This window comes from Centruroides sculpturatus, unplaced genomic scaffold (assembly GCF_000671375.1).
Source record: "Centruroides sculpturatus isolate CEXI.00-Female unplaced genomic scaffold, Cexi_2.0 scaffold1438, whole genome shotgun sequence".
Classification (NCBI taxonomy): Eukaryota; Metazoa; Arthropoda; class Arachnida; order Scorpiones; family Buthidae; genus Centruroides; species Centruroides sculpturatus.
In genome coordinates this window covers 1-14,547 of record NW_019385604.1, presented here as the reverse complement: position 1 = coordinate 14,547, position 14,547 = coordinate 1, and the positions used below count along the sequence as shown (strand labels likewise).

General features: G+C 28.2%; 1 protein-coding gene across 5 annotated transcripts in view; it reads right to left on the bottom strand.

Moving 5' to 3' along the window:
* The window catches only part of LOC111640513 (kinesin-like protein KIF19), a 28,654-nt gene extending 19,257 nt beyond the window's left edge, over positions 1-9,397 (bottom strand). For 4 of the 5 annotated variants that reach the window (XM_023386525.1, XM_023386527.1, XM_023386529.1 and 1 more), the window contains exons 1-3: positions 9,184-9,397; positions 8,290-8,370; positions 309-422 (exon numbers count right to left, since the gene is read on the bottom strand). In XM_023386525.1, coding sequence (XP_023242293.1) covers positions 309-422; positions 8,290-8,370; positions 9,184-9,231 — 243 coding nt within the window. In that variant the 5' untranslated portion in view covers positions 9,232-9,397. Of the gene's footprint in view, positions 1-308; positions 423-7,581; positions 7,662-8,289; positions 8,371-9,183 lie in introns of those variants that run through there. The other variant, XM_023386530.1, reaches the window with a different exon arrangement.
* Between the last annotated feature and the right edge of the window lie 5,150 nt (positions 9,398-14,547).

The following is a 14,547-nucleotide window of genomic DNA, read 5'->3' as shown; positions in this document are numbered from 1 at the left end:
ATGAATTCCCTAAAAATAACTTTAGCAAAGTGACTTTTACGTAAACATTTTTTTTTCGAAACGATTAGTAAACGTATAATATTTTGGTTAGACGTCAAAGGACATCACCATAGATACAGCAACGCACGAACAGCCACAAAGTTCCTACACGGTTCAGTGAGAATGCTACGATAAAATGCATGAATTATTTACTTATCAGAATACTTCAAATTGTTTTTAATTCTTTTGAAACTTAGAAGCAGTTTTTTTATTATTTTAATTTAAATAATTTATTTTTATCATTTAGTTACTTTAAATATAAAATTTACCTGCGTAACTTTGTCATCAAACGCCCAATCGAAAAGATATTTTTTATCTTGAATCCTTTTTGCTCGAAGAATATCCGTGGCATCGCCGGCATGAGGATCCATTAAAACAACCATCTAATCGTACAAAATATATATTACATTAATAATTCCATTTAAACATACATTAATAACGCATATAATTATTATTCTGTATATTGTAATTTTCTATTTTATCGACTAAATATTCTAACTAGATCAAAAATTACAACAATTCATTACAAATCTTATTCTAATACTATATTTAACAATATAAATTACAGAATATATGAAAAACCCGTTATTTGTTCAATAAAAACTCGTAACTAATAATCAGTGAGATAGTTGTGACCCAATCGTGCTACCTTTACAAGCCATAGACACGAATATTTCTTACAATAAACGTAAAATGCAACCCTCGGGCACGTTAATTTATCAGCATGCATCTGCATGCACCATTGGATTTAAAATTACTATCATAAAAATCTGTACACAATGAAATATAACGAAATTGAATTGATATATAATGTAAATGAAATAAATATATATATTGCTTTCGGCAATATAAAATTCGTTTTAAAATCGACTACCCGTATGTTTAAAAAAATTAATAAAATGATTTTATCACGATTAAAGCAGCATCGTTTATAAAATTAGCTTTTGTTTTTATATCAAAACATGTAGTACAGTACACTCGTATTATTTCTATTCAAGTTTCTCAATGAATGAACTATGAAAAGTTGAAGGTCTCATAAACTACGATTACCTTGAAAGTTTAAGATACTTAACATTAATATATTCAAAACACTGAGGTAAAAAGAAGAGTAAAATAGGAATATTTAGACTTTGTACTAGAAGTTCTTAATAAAAGAATTCGTGTCAATACTTTAAGGAATCCATTACGTACACGATTAATCAAAATTTATACAACAATACGTTTTACTTCCATTTAAAATTTTTTTTTTGATAAATGGATAAAATATACGATCTTTTATATATATATACGTTAATATACAATATATATAAACATATATAAATTCAAGTTTTACACGAAACAATGTTTTTTTTTCCTTTCCTATTTATATAACAATTTATATTTACTTTACTAATTTACATATACTTTTAAGATGTTTAGTAATCGATATTTGTGAACTTTGTTATTAGGTAACTACATTAATAATAAATTTTTATAGATCTTTTCGTATAAAATTTTGATTTTACACTATTATTAATGTATTTGTATAATGTATATTTTCAGATTTCTCAGATAAGTTCTAAAAGTAAACTTAGAAAAATTTAAATAAATAATGAAAAACAAATTTAATAGCTTAAAATGTAAGTTAGATTTAACTTTGTTGTTACTTTTTTTTTAATATTAATAAATTAAATTTCTTTCAAAATTCAATATCAAATTCTTTTCTTTTAATTGTTATTATAGTCAATGTAAACAAGAAAAAATTTAATTTGTTAAGCGTAAAATATTGTTAATAGTTGGTGATTCTGCTTAAACATACTAGAAAACTGTCATAGCATACTAAAAGAGAATTTAGTTGTCAGATATACGAATTTGTAGTTCCCTGTAGGTTGATATCCGCTGGGAAACTAGCCAATACTCTTAGATCTTCGCAGAAATATATCCTCCTGCCAAATTTTAGCCATTAGTATAACATGCTACACTTCTTAAATCTAAATTTACATCATTAATCAAATTAATTCAAATTTTAAACGTTAAATAATTAATTTCAATTACATTAGTTAAATATATGTCATTATAAAAATCATTTAAAATTAGAATAAAATAAAAATTAGATATCGAATTAATTAATTATTAATAGCTGATTTAATTATATTTTTCAATAAAGGAAATATTCAATTTCTAGCTTTTACGAGAAAGCAGCTGATAATATTTTAATATACTGTATATTTTTTTTAAATGAAAGTACTGTATTTGCATTTAGACGGAAAAGAAAGAAAACGATTTTTACTTCTTGCTTCATTAATAAATTAAGCAGTAATTAATTCAGCAATTATTACTACATTTAGTTTTATAATCGTGATACATTTGCATTGTATTTGTTGTTCATTTGGTATACAGTACGTGACAATTAAAATTCGTTATTCAATATCTAAATAAATATTTATGTTTTTACATCAAAATGTTTTCCACTTGCCATTCATTTCAATGCTCCTTAGCAACCACGTAAACATTAAATAAATAGATCAATCAAACGGTCTATAACCTCATCATGGTATAAATTGACTACCATAACAAATTTAAAATAGTTAAAACTTCCTTCACGACTAAAAAAAAAAAACTTTACCTTCAAAATATCTCAATCGATAATTAGGTTATGTAAGCCTTTAAAGTAGGTTATTTTTTAGAATGTTGCTCATAAACAATCATTAATAAATTGAGTTCGTCTTATTGTTAACATGCAAAAATGTCGGGAAAAGTGATAATACCTTGAGGAGTGATCATCCGACATACTCTAATTAATCAGCATTCGTGTCTGAGTCGGGGTTGCATATTGCATTTAATACCAAATTAAATTTACGCGGCCAGTAGTTAATCTTGTGCGACATTTTAATTTTATTTTTGCCTCTTAAAATAATGTTTACTTTTTTTTAAAAAAAAATAATGATCATGGAGCAATCATTAAGTGATACGAATAACCGCTTCAACAACCGATTAAATGAGTTAATAATTAAATGAACTCAACACGCCAAGTGTACCTTATACTCGTAGATATGCAGCCGCAAGCCAATGAGCAATATAAATCTATAGTGTACCAAGACCCTGACAAAATTCGTTCAACTACGACCATTAAAAACCAAAAGGATGTAGTCTATGATCTTTCAGATATTTTTATAATTTTCGGTTCACCGAGTATTCTACAAAGCGATAATGGCATAGAATTCCAATAATGTCATTAAAGAACTGTGTAATATGTGGCCCGAGTTAAAAATGATACATGGAATGCTCAGGCACTCACAAAGTCACGGTTCAGTATAAAGATGTGTATAGTTTTTGGTTGGAGACTAACAATACTAACAAATGGTTCGGAAGGATTACCTTTTGTACAACTGATAAAAAATCGAGCAAATCATATTAGTATAAACTGCAGCCATATAAGGCCATGTTTAGAATAATGATAACAATTGGACTGAAGAATTTTATACTTGGCAAATAGTTGACCAACGTTAATATGAAGGAAGATTTACAGAATCATTTTAAAACTAACGACGATAAAGAAAGTCAAAGTTGCACAAACTCTAGAGGATCGAGTGTTATTCAAGATAACATTATAAAAGATTTTTTGATAATGTCGCTCTCACATAGCAATATAACTGATGAAGTTTAAAGATCTACATCGTTTTCGTATGAGAAAGATCTAACCTATGCTGATTTTTAAAAACCACGACGTCATTAGTACTACAGAGTAGGTGAATAACGAAGAAAAAATCCATACAGTTGATCCAAAAATAGAAGAAAAAATAAGTTTGTCTGAAACAAGGGAAATCGCTTTGTCTATTCTTAAAATGCAAGCAGAAAAAATTATTGATACATCGAATTTCAAATATCCAGCAGCTAACGTTCGTGACAGAGTAAGGATTCGTGCACCAGATGTAGATCGAGTTCGCAATGACGAAAAAAATATTTTACGAGTCGTTGTTGCGGTTGAAGATAAACACCTTTACAAACTGGGACCAAACATGGCATATTAACCTATTATATTCCGGAAACCAATTTACTAATTGTAAAGAAAACTTCATTTCTGTTAAAGATGTATCGGGTGCAAAAATTTTGCTTAGAGAATGTGCAAGAATGTCATCAATTCCTAGAGGCCAAGGCTATGTATGCTGCTGCAAAAGTGATTGCAAATCTAATAGATGCAAATTAAAAAGAAAAAATATATATATAATTCCGAATGTGTCATCAAAATTTTAATTGCTCAAATAAATAAACTTAAAAAATATTTAATATTTTATATAATTTATCCCAAAAAATGACATTCCAGAAGTTTCCTTTAAGTTGATTTATTTAAATATAAATTTGTTAATAGTACTGTTTGTTAACATTAATTTAATAATTAATATAGTTAATAATACTTAAAACATCGCATCTTGTTTTTAAAATACTTTGAAATGATTCACAAAAATAAATAAATATTCTTAATGAAAAAAATGGAGTTTTTTAAAATCAAATTGCCCAAAGGAAATATGGCTGTATTCATGATGTTTGACTAATTCAATAAATTAATCAATATTTATCAGGCTGCTCAGCCATTTTAGTCATTATTCTTAATGGCCGGGCATTATAAACAATGCGTTATTAATCACTTGGCCCATAACATATATACAAAGTAACCGTAACTGAAGAGCAGATTGAGAGTTCTCTGCATGAAGAACTACAATATTAGACAAATCTTAATTAAATTTGATGTAAATACTGCCAAAGTATGCGGTTTTGATTTTCGGGAAAACATTTTACTTCAAATTTAACCGCTAGGGTAAATTTGGTGCTGTCCCCTTCTCGTGCATATCACACATTTTGGATATGAAAAGAAGTCGCAAAATGTTCTTCGCAATTACTCGACGAATGAACGGTGCTGGTACTAACTTTTCCCGATCGCGTGTTACTTGTTAAACTCAATAACTCCATTATCTAGCAAAAAAAAAAAAAGCCAGCTCGGCACGAGGAATTTCTGTGTTTAAAAGATTTGCGAAGAAGTCCTCTGACTATTGAGAATCTTGGAAAAATAATTTTTCGTTTTGAGAAATCTGGAAATTTTAGTTAAAAATTAGGACGAGATCGCAAATCGACTAAACATCTGAAAACAGAAGACTTTACTACTCGCAGTAGTAGAGTCGAAATGGTAAGAAATTCTCATTGAAACAGTAGTGCACATGCAATATCGCAATAATTAGAATAGGATTGATGAAATAAGATTGGAAGAACTGCCAAAGGAATGTCTCTAGGAATGATTTTTATGGGGAAACCATGGGCGTAGCGAGGGGGGAGCCTGGGTGGGCACGGCCCCTCCCAAGGAACCTGGTGCCCTCCCCAGGAAATCACAGCCGAAAAAGTGTTGAGTCGATTTGTAAAAACCTAAAGCTAAAATAAAAGTTTTGAATACTAAAAAAAGGTGAACGGATTGCTCGGTGCCCAATAATGAACAATAATTTGAAATAATTCAATTTTGTGTCAGGTTGGCCTCCACTAGGCCCCCCCATAACAAAACTCTGGCTACGCCCATGGGGGAAACGGGTGTTAAACCGCTTTCACACCATCCGGTATTTACCCGTCCGGGCAAATCCGAATCACATATAAAAAAGGGACCTTAGATATATTAAAAAAACCCTTATAAACTATAAAATTCTAGAACAAAAAAATTATACTTGAGTGTTAAAAAAACAAACATAATTTTACATTCTAATGATTTGTGAATATATATATATATATAAAGTTGAAATGAAAAAAATTCAATGCAGTATATTATTTTAAAAAGTTTAAAAAAGCAAATTTTGTATATTTTATAAATGCTAAGGCTATGTGATCATCCACAGTTATGCCTATTACAGGTGAGCCTGATCTGCAGCATGAGTGACAAACAGAAAACTCCGATAGATTTCGTGATATCCTTGGTAAATTTTAAGGATCTAGACTTTTACTATATTTCTAATATTCAATTAGATGAAAATTATTCTCGTAATGTAACCACTTATGCAGGGTATCCGCGCTTAAACATTTGTCCAATGGCAAAACAGATCTTTCCAACGTTGCACGAGTGTACGCGTGTAGTACAGGCTCGTTCCAGCGCTAAACCGAAAGGAATCGATTTAAAACGATATAGCGTAAAGAACAAGCTCTGACTGTAAAGGATAAAGAGATATTGCAGAAGTTGATACAAAAAGAAAGAAAAAAAAAGCTTTATTTTATTCTAGAATTTTTCGTGAGTGTAAGATATTGCCGCTGTGCAATATCACCTACCGCATTGACTCTTGGAGACATTGGCGTGTGTCGAAATACGATTCGTCAAAATACCTTTCGTGAATTTCATCATCTTGGTCTGATGATTAAAAAAAAAATTATTTATTGCCGCTAAATTACTGTGCGATTTTCACGTATACCTTTTGCTGGTTGATTTTATTTTATTATTTATTGTGGCGTTTTTAAACGAATTACTCTTTTGTTCCTGGATAGATATTTTAACGAGCATATACAGTACCATATGTACAGACTGGTGCGATGCTGAAAATATTTTTTTTGCTCTTTGACAGATTTTTAATTACTCCCTTTATATTTTTAGTTGTTGCAATAACATCGATAGCTTTTTATCTTTTTCTTTTGATATCTTATTCACTTTTACTTCACTGATAAATGTGTAATGGACTATTTCCTATTTTAAACTAACAGCTGGCATTGTTTACATACCTCTTGAAACGGCATAGCATATCTGATTTGAATATAATTTTGTCTTTCCTGAATGCTAATTATGCAAGCTTGATTTTACGTTCGACTTTTTATTTGATATCATGCATATAAATTAAAGAGAAAACTATTATTAAAATTATTCATTTCTAGTGTTTAATTTAAAAAAAAAATATTTCTATACATAATAGGAATGAACCTATTTGATTCCGAGCTTCTTGAAACTACACATTTATAAATTTTATTATTACGAAAACAGTACACCATTTTATTTTAGAAATTCATTTATAACCTGTATAATGCTTGTTTATTATTTATTAAAATTTCAATATCTATACATAATTTAGTTTAAAAGCTTAAAATGAGAGTAATAGGCTTATTAGTTATGTATTCAAAAAGAAGAAATTCCTTCTCCTCCCTCGCGATAATATAGAGTTATGATTACCGTGCTGATCGATGTCGTCATAGTAGCAAATAAACAAACGACTAAACTTAACGTTCAAATACTTGGGATATTATTTTTATACATTCGAATATGAAAAAAAAACAATTCGCTATAAAAACTTAATTATAGATAAAAATTAAATAATTTTTAATTGAGATAAATAGGTCGGTCGATTATAATGCTCCCAACTATAACCATAAAGACAGTATTGCTTCATGTTAGAGAATCACGACACGACTAGATCTATAGTAATCACTTCCGGAATAATATTTTAAAATGTACCACTTTTAGTTCAATCATCCAATTCAGATAAATCATATAATTAATAAATATAAAAATAATAATTAATTAATTAATTACCATTTACACCAGTAATTTACCTGAAATTTCACTTAAGATATTTATTTAATTACATTCGATAGATTTCGCGATGCCATTAGTATTTTGCCATCAATTTATTGAATTAAAATATCCTTGACATAATAATCCACGTGAGTGTATCCATTAATCGGCTACATTTCATATTTAATGCTTGTACTTTGTTACATTAAAATTAAATACCATGAAATATAAAAAATTCATTAGAAAACAAAGGTAACATTTATGTTTTTCACTTTTTTTTTGCAATAATGAATAAAATATATTTTTTTAAAATCATTTATTAAAACATTTTGAACTATTGAATAATAATAATAATAATTATTAAAAATAATAATTATGCTACAAAACTTTGTATTTACATTTTATAAATGCTAAAGTTTAATAATCTTAATTAACAATTTAAAACATTACTAATTGCATTAATAAATTTCATTAAATTATATTTTAAAATTAGTATTTTTAAAGCATAAATTATAAAATTATATAATTGAACTTTTATGCCATCAAATTTAATAATGTAAAGTAAAAAACGATTAGCATTTTAACTGAAATTTAGTAAGTTTAATATGATTCATTTTGTATAAAAACTGGACCGTTTATATATATATATATAATTCAGGAATAGAATGTTAGGAGAAATTACAAGGTCAAAAGGGTGTGTCTATTAAATTTCCACTACGAAATCATCATACATCAAAATTAATTACCTTCTCGTCCACCTTATGAGCAATGTGTCCGGCTCCATTATTTATTTCGTGAGAGAATATTGGACGGATTCTTAAAACAACCTGTTAATAAAGAGATTATATTATTGTGTTGACATTAATCTTATAGAATATTCATTTATTCCCGTAATTTTTTCATTAAAAAAAAAAAAACTATTTTAAATTCTCAGAAATTAAACGGAAATTGTTCAGTTCTCCGGAAACATTTTACGAGCGAAAAATTATAAAATATAATTGCCAATTATGAGCTATATTTAACGAATTTTATGCGAAACTCCGAACACTTATCTAAGATAAGTTTGCGATATAATTTATCATTGCGATTAATGCAAACGATACATGAAATCAATAGAAGAATTTTAACCCTACTACACGATTTATACTTTATAATATACGAGAAACACAACGAGATAAGATAAAATTCCCGGTATTTAATATACCAACAGATTTGTAATTTATAATAATAATAATAATAATAAAAACGAATCGAATTTCTCGCAACCCCCGAAAACCAATCTTTCTCTCAATACCGACGAGTAATAAGGGAAATATAAAATACTGTATTAATTTAATCCTTTTTTTTTCGTATACAATGCAAATAGGTTAAACACTACAAGGTTAAAACATTTTGAAATTGAATGACCCGTTATTCTATTAATGTAAGAAAAATTAGGACAAAGGTATGACTACGTTACTTAATAACCTAATTTATTATAATATACAGAATTATATGTATATAATATACATGTGTCATACGCGTGTATACTGTTTAAACTATACATAAGTATATAAGCGCTACATAGACTTATATAATAATATTTATGAAATAAATATAAAATGATAATTTATATTAAGAAAGAAAGGGAAGAAACTTACAGTCAATCGTTGTTGCTTGGCGGGAGAAGGTTTCCGTTTTGTAGCCATTTTTTTTGTTTTTATAAATAGTCATTAATTAACCATTGTTTCTGGATATCGTTTAAAAATACTCGAACGTAAATGTTTATTTTTACGTATTATAATTACAGATTTTATTCCCGTTTTCATTTTTGACTTTCCAAACGTCTGCTTTCGCTCCCAGCGCCGTTTCAAACGTCGACTGCTCTACCGAATTATTTCTACTGTCATTCTATTTATCGTTCCGCGTCGTAAAGTAGTACCAAAATTATTCTTCGATACAAAGTACAATTAGCTCTTTACTCCGTAATTAATTAATTAAATAAAGAATTGCGATTAATTTTCCACTTATTTCTTTGCGAAACGTCTTTAAAATATTATTTAATAATCAATGCGGTTTGGATTTATATATTAAGCGGTAGGCCTGTATATATTATTACGCATCATAAACATCGATTTTTTCGAGTTGTTTTTTTTTTTAAATACTTTTTGTTGGGAGAAAATATAAAATTTATAATATTTTATGCAAAATAATTTAATATATTCTAGTAAATATCCGTATCTCTCTATAAATTAATAATATAAATAAGGTAATGTGACGTTATGAGAAAGAATTGAAAAGTTCAAAAATTTAGACAAGTTTATCTAGTATTTTCTATTTGCGCTGGCATTTAGATACAAACCTACTTCTAGAATTTTTATTTATACTGTATTGAAATATACATTTCAAATAGACTTTAATAAATTATCAAATTATTAATAATACCAGCGATAGACACTTAAAAACATTATGAACTTGGTTTTTATTGACTTTTCGGGTGTTTAAATAATTAACAATGAACCGACGTGTCCTTGAAATATGCTAGGAAACGTTATATAAATGGGAACTTTTACAAGTATTTACACGTGATATTTATCAATATTTTCAACCGAAAAAATCTATATATATATATGATTTATATGAGTTAAATTTGCTGTATTCTTTCACTTCTAATTTTCATCGTAGCTCTTTAATAGTCTGGGGATGTATATTCATGTATCGACTGTAGTCGTGTATATATACGTATATATGTCAACAGTTGACTGAAATATGATGCATAACATTGATTTAAATAATAATAGTTTTTATGTCGAATATAAAATAACAAAACTATAAAATTTACATTAAAATTCATAAGAATTTCTTCTAAGTTTGAAATGAAGCACTGGTAATTTATGTTGCCTATTTATGTAATCACGGATGGAAGAACTGAATTGCCGTCTACGAGCATCATTATACAATATAAAAACACGTATTATATTCAATAATACGTACAGCCAGCGGCGAAATTAAGACCTTCCGGGCCCCTAGGCACATCAGATTGGGGCTCTCTATATAATTTTACCACGTCATAAACTAATAACGTTTAATTGTAGTTATAAAAGTAATATTTTATAAATTACAATATACATTTGCAACGGTAAAATTGCTTTATTTTTTTCCAATTTCGGAACCTCGGGCCAGCCTAGTGGCTAATCGGGCACTGATCGTGGCTAGATAGAATACCATTCACCAATTTTAAAGTATAAACACTAATATTTTTATAATGATTAAATGGCATTTTCAATTTGTTTCGCTTAAAATTTATTAATATAATAAAATATAAAAACTTATTATCCTTAAATTAATATTTATACATTTAGAAGTTCTTTCTGGATAAAAATGTATTGATTTTAATTCTTTTGAAGAAGAATGATTCTATAGGTTATATATATATGTATTACACACACAGTATAATTATATTAATCGACCTTATGATGTTGACATCTTTGAGATGAGAACTTTTGTTAGTATTGATTCTTATAATAATGATGATGATATGATATTTCTATTCAGACCTCTTAACAAAGCTATTAAAACCTCATTTTAACAGAGGTTAAAAAAAACTAATCTCTAGTTTTATTTTGTAGAAATACAGTATTAGATATTATCGAATACTTTCGTAAGGAAAGGTTTTTTTAGATAATGTAATGAAAAAGCTAAAGATCTGAAAGAATGCCATTCCATTAATTTGATTAAGATTCTATTAAGTAGCGGTAAGTATGGCTGCCAAAAATGAGAATTATCTTACAAACAAGAGAGCGAGATCGATAGATCAAATATAATATTATCCTTGATGATTACTGTAAAAGTTTTCACTACTCTTCGTAAATTTAAAATATCCGAGAATAATTAGAGATGTAACGTACTTACATCTATAAAGTGCGTGGCATCCCTAATTTCGGAATAAAACAACAGTAACCTTTTAAACTTCTTGAACACCAGCACGTACAACCTCTTGAATTAGAACGAGAACAATTATCCCAATACAGTAAAGCTGTTATCAAATCTTTTGGGAAATCCGTATTACTTTTTTCACGTTTTTGATTGAAATAGTAGTTACAAAGAAATTTCGCGATAATTTTTTAATACAATTTAGAAAAAAAAATAAAATTTTAATTGTTGAAAAATCGGTTTAATTTTTTAACTACCGTCCATATTTCTAAAAACAAAAAGCCAGCAACGAGTTACATAATTTCCCCAGCAAAAAAAATTAAAAAATTTATATTTAAGAAACACTAAGACACGTTTGCACAAAGTTAAAATTACATGTGTTGCTATATATTATATGTTATCAAAAATAACTTTTATATTATTAATTATTATAAAAAACCAAAAAAATTTTGAGGGTAAAGATGGGTTTTTTCAAAAATATTGTAAATGACAATAACGAGTAAAATTTTCATTAAGTCCGATCCTCCTCAAGATACCACACATAACTCCCTTTTATCTTCCCACCCTCTCGACCTTTAAAAAATGGAGACAGTACTGCCATATTTTCGACCAGAAAAAGACACTTAACATTTTATTTACTTTTTTAAATTCAGGTTTCATGCCAATAAATCTAAAAGTTTTTTACGTGTAAAATGATAATGTGAACGACACAATATATAAAAATTCTTTTAAAAATGTTTATAAATTGAAGAAAACAGATTGAAAACCACGTTATACTTGATTTCTTTAAAGCGAAAAGGATTGAAAAGTTGGAAATTGCTATACTATGGTTTAACCCCGAGACTCATATGCTACATAAAAAATTTAAGGGCACTTTTTGCAGGCTTATTCGTCTAGGCCCTTTAAAAATATGGTAACTATAGTGTTAATACTTTGGCGGGAATTCGAGAGAATCTTTTCTTTGGAAGACAGATTTCGAAAGCAAACTTTGGGAAAAGTTTATAGAAGATTTTATGCTTATTTTCGATCCTAGAATCTATCCCTAAAATACTGGCACGAAGTTTCATTACACCATGTATACTATAAAGGCAACACACGCGATAAATGTCCCGTATCACATTATAATTCTCAAAAATTACATTTTTTTTTAAATAATAGAACAAATGTAGATCCAACACAAATATGTCTATTATTCAACTTTATATCTGCACGAAAGCCGTTCCGCTCTAAATCGAAATGACGAAAATAAATAGCCCGATCTTGAAAAGAAGCCTATAAATAATTTAAACGTTTTATGAACGAGTTACTCATTAATAACTTAAAGCTATCTTGTTATTCATCCTCAACGTCGAAAAAGTAATATGAGTAATTTAAATCGTTCGACTGAATAGCAGAAAATGGCGCTAGATTAATCAATTGAATTAACTAATTTAAATGTAGGGAAAGGGGTCTCTCTGTAATAAAACCCTATTTAAATATTAAAACCCTATATAAATAACCATATCTCGTATGTTTCATACGAGATATGGTTATTTATATAGGGTTTTAATATTTTACCCGACTTACTCATTAAGTTTTGCGAACATTTTATATCTCAATAGATTTATTTTGCATTTTTTCCCTTACATTAGACCCTAAATTACCTAATCGTGTATCAAATCTAAATACATTTGCTTAACTAGATCTAGCTCTTCTTCTGTATAAATTAATCAATGTTTTAAAGGATGCATAAAACAAACCTGTATGAGTCAATATTATCCCAAATACCGTTCTTCGATTAACAAAAATCTCTATCATCCACATCATCTAAACTCCTGCTGCAGCATCACTCCTTTCGTCTGTGACTTCCAATCTAATCGACACTTTAACATTTCTACCGAAACCTTTTGGCGTTCTCTTCTTTCTCAATGAAGACTTCTCCAATGGCTCTGGGTTAGTTTCAGTTCCATAAATAACTAACAACCCCATCAGCACTATCGAAAAATGACCATTTATCATTTCGCAAATTAAACTAAAAAAAAAAAAAATGTTTAAGATAATTACAGTTGAAAACATTAGACCGAAACTTGCCAACAACTCAAACATCAAAAGCTCTCCCCATTCTTGTTACTTAGGCATATCTATCATAAGGAGCATTTTTTTGTGTTATTAATGTATTAAAAATCAATTTATATTACGTAAAACTCACTAATAAATTTTCAAACCGTGGCCATTTCTATAAATATTAGGCCTATCACTCTGAAATACCCGAAATTGGATCCGGGCCGAAGAACTTTCTAAGGGGTGAACGGTCCGGTCCAGTGTATGTAGGGTCGCCTCGTCCCTCATTACCCGGTTGTCAGCTCAGCCGGACCCGCGTTGGATTTTTTCCTCATTGCCCACGTGAAAATCGAGGGCCTCTTTTCGGGCCCGTCGTGAATTCAGACAGTCCCGGGTGGTATTATAAAAGTGTTCTTTATCAAGAATAATAAAACTTAAAAAAATTATTTTAAAAAATTTGTTGCGTGTTAAACAAAAGTAAACATAACTTCCTTTTTCCCATAATAAAATCGGATCTACTTACTGACGAATAATAAAAGTAACGTATTCTAAACATCATTAGAATGTGTTTGTTTTGATTGACAATATCTAATGACAATATTTGCTAAGCTTAACATATGACATCGATTAAACGTTTAGTAAACACTATGTTAGAAACACATGCAAAATGACTGAACTACTTTTTGTATTTAAAATTCTCTTCATAAAACGAAAGACAAAGATATATATTTTTTTAATATTTAATTTAAGTGAATATAGATTTAAAATTTAAATAAATCCGCATTTGTTCTTCCGAACACAGTCAGATGATTTCTTATTGTAAAGTAGAAAGAAAAATATATATTTTATTATATATTGAACAAATTTATTGTCATATTTAGTATAATTTTAACTATTACGGCAGTAAATTAATTGGAAATAATAATAAAAGTTACTTAAAATAAATTTAATACTACTTTATAATCTTTATTGTACAATTTTCCTAGTACCCTAATATGGTGTATAATAGTTATTACTTTAACAACTCCGCTTTGCGCTTGTAATTAAGTGTA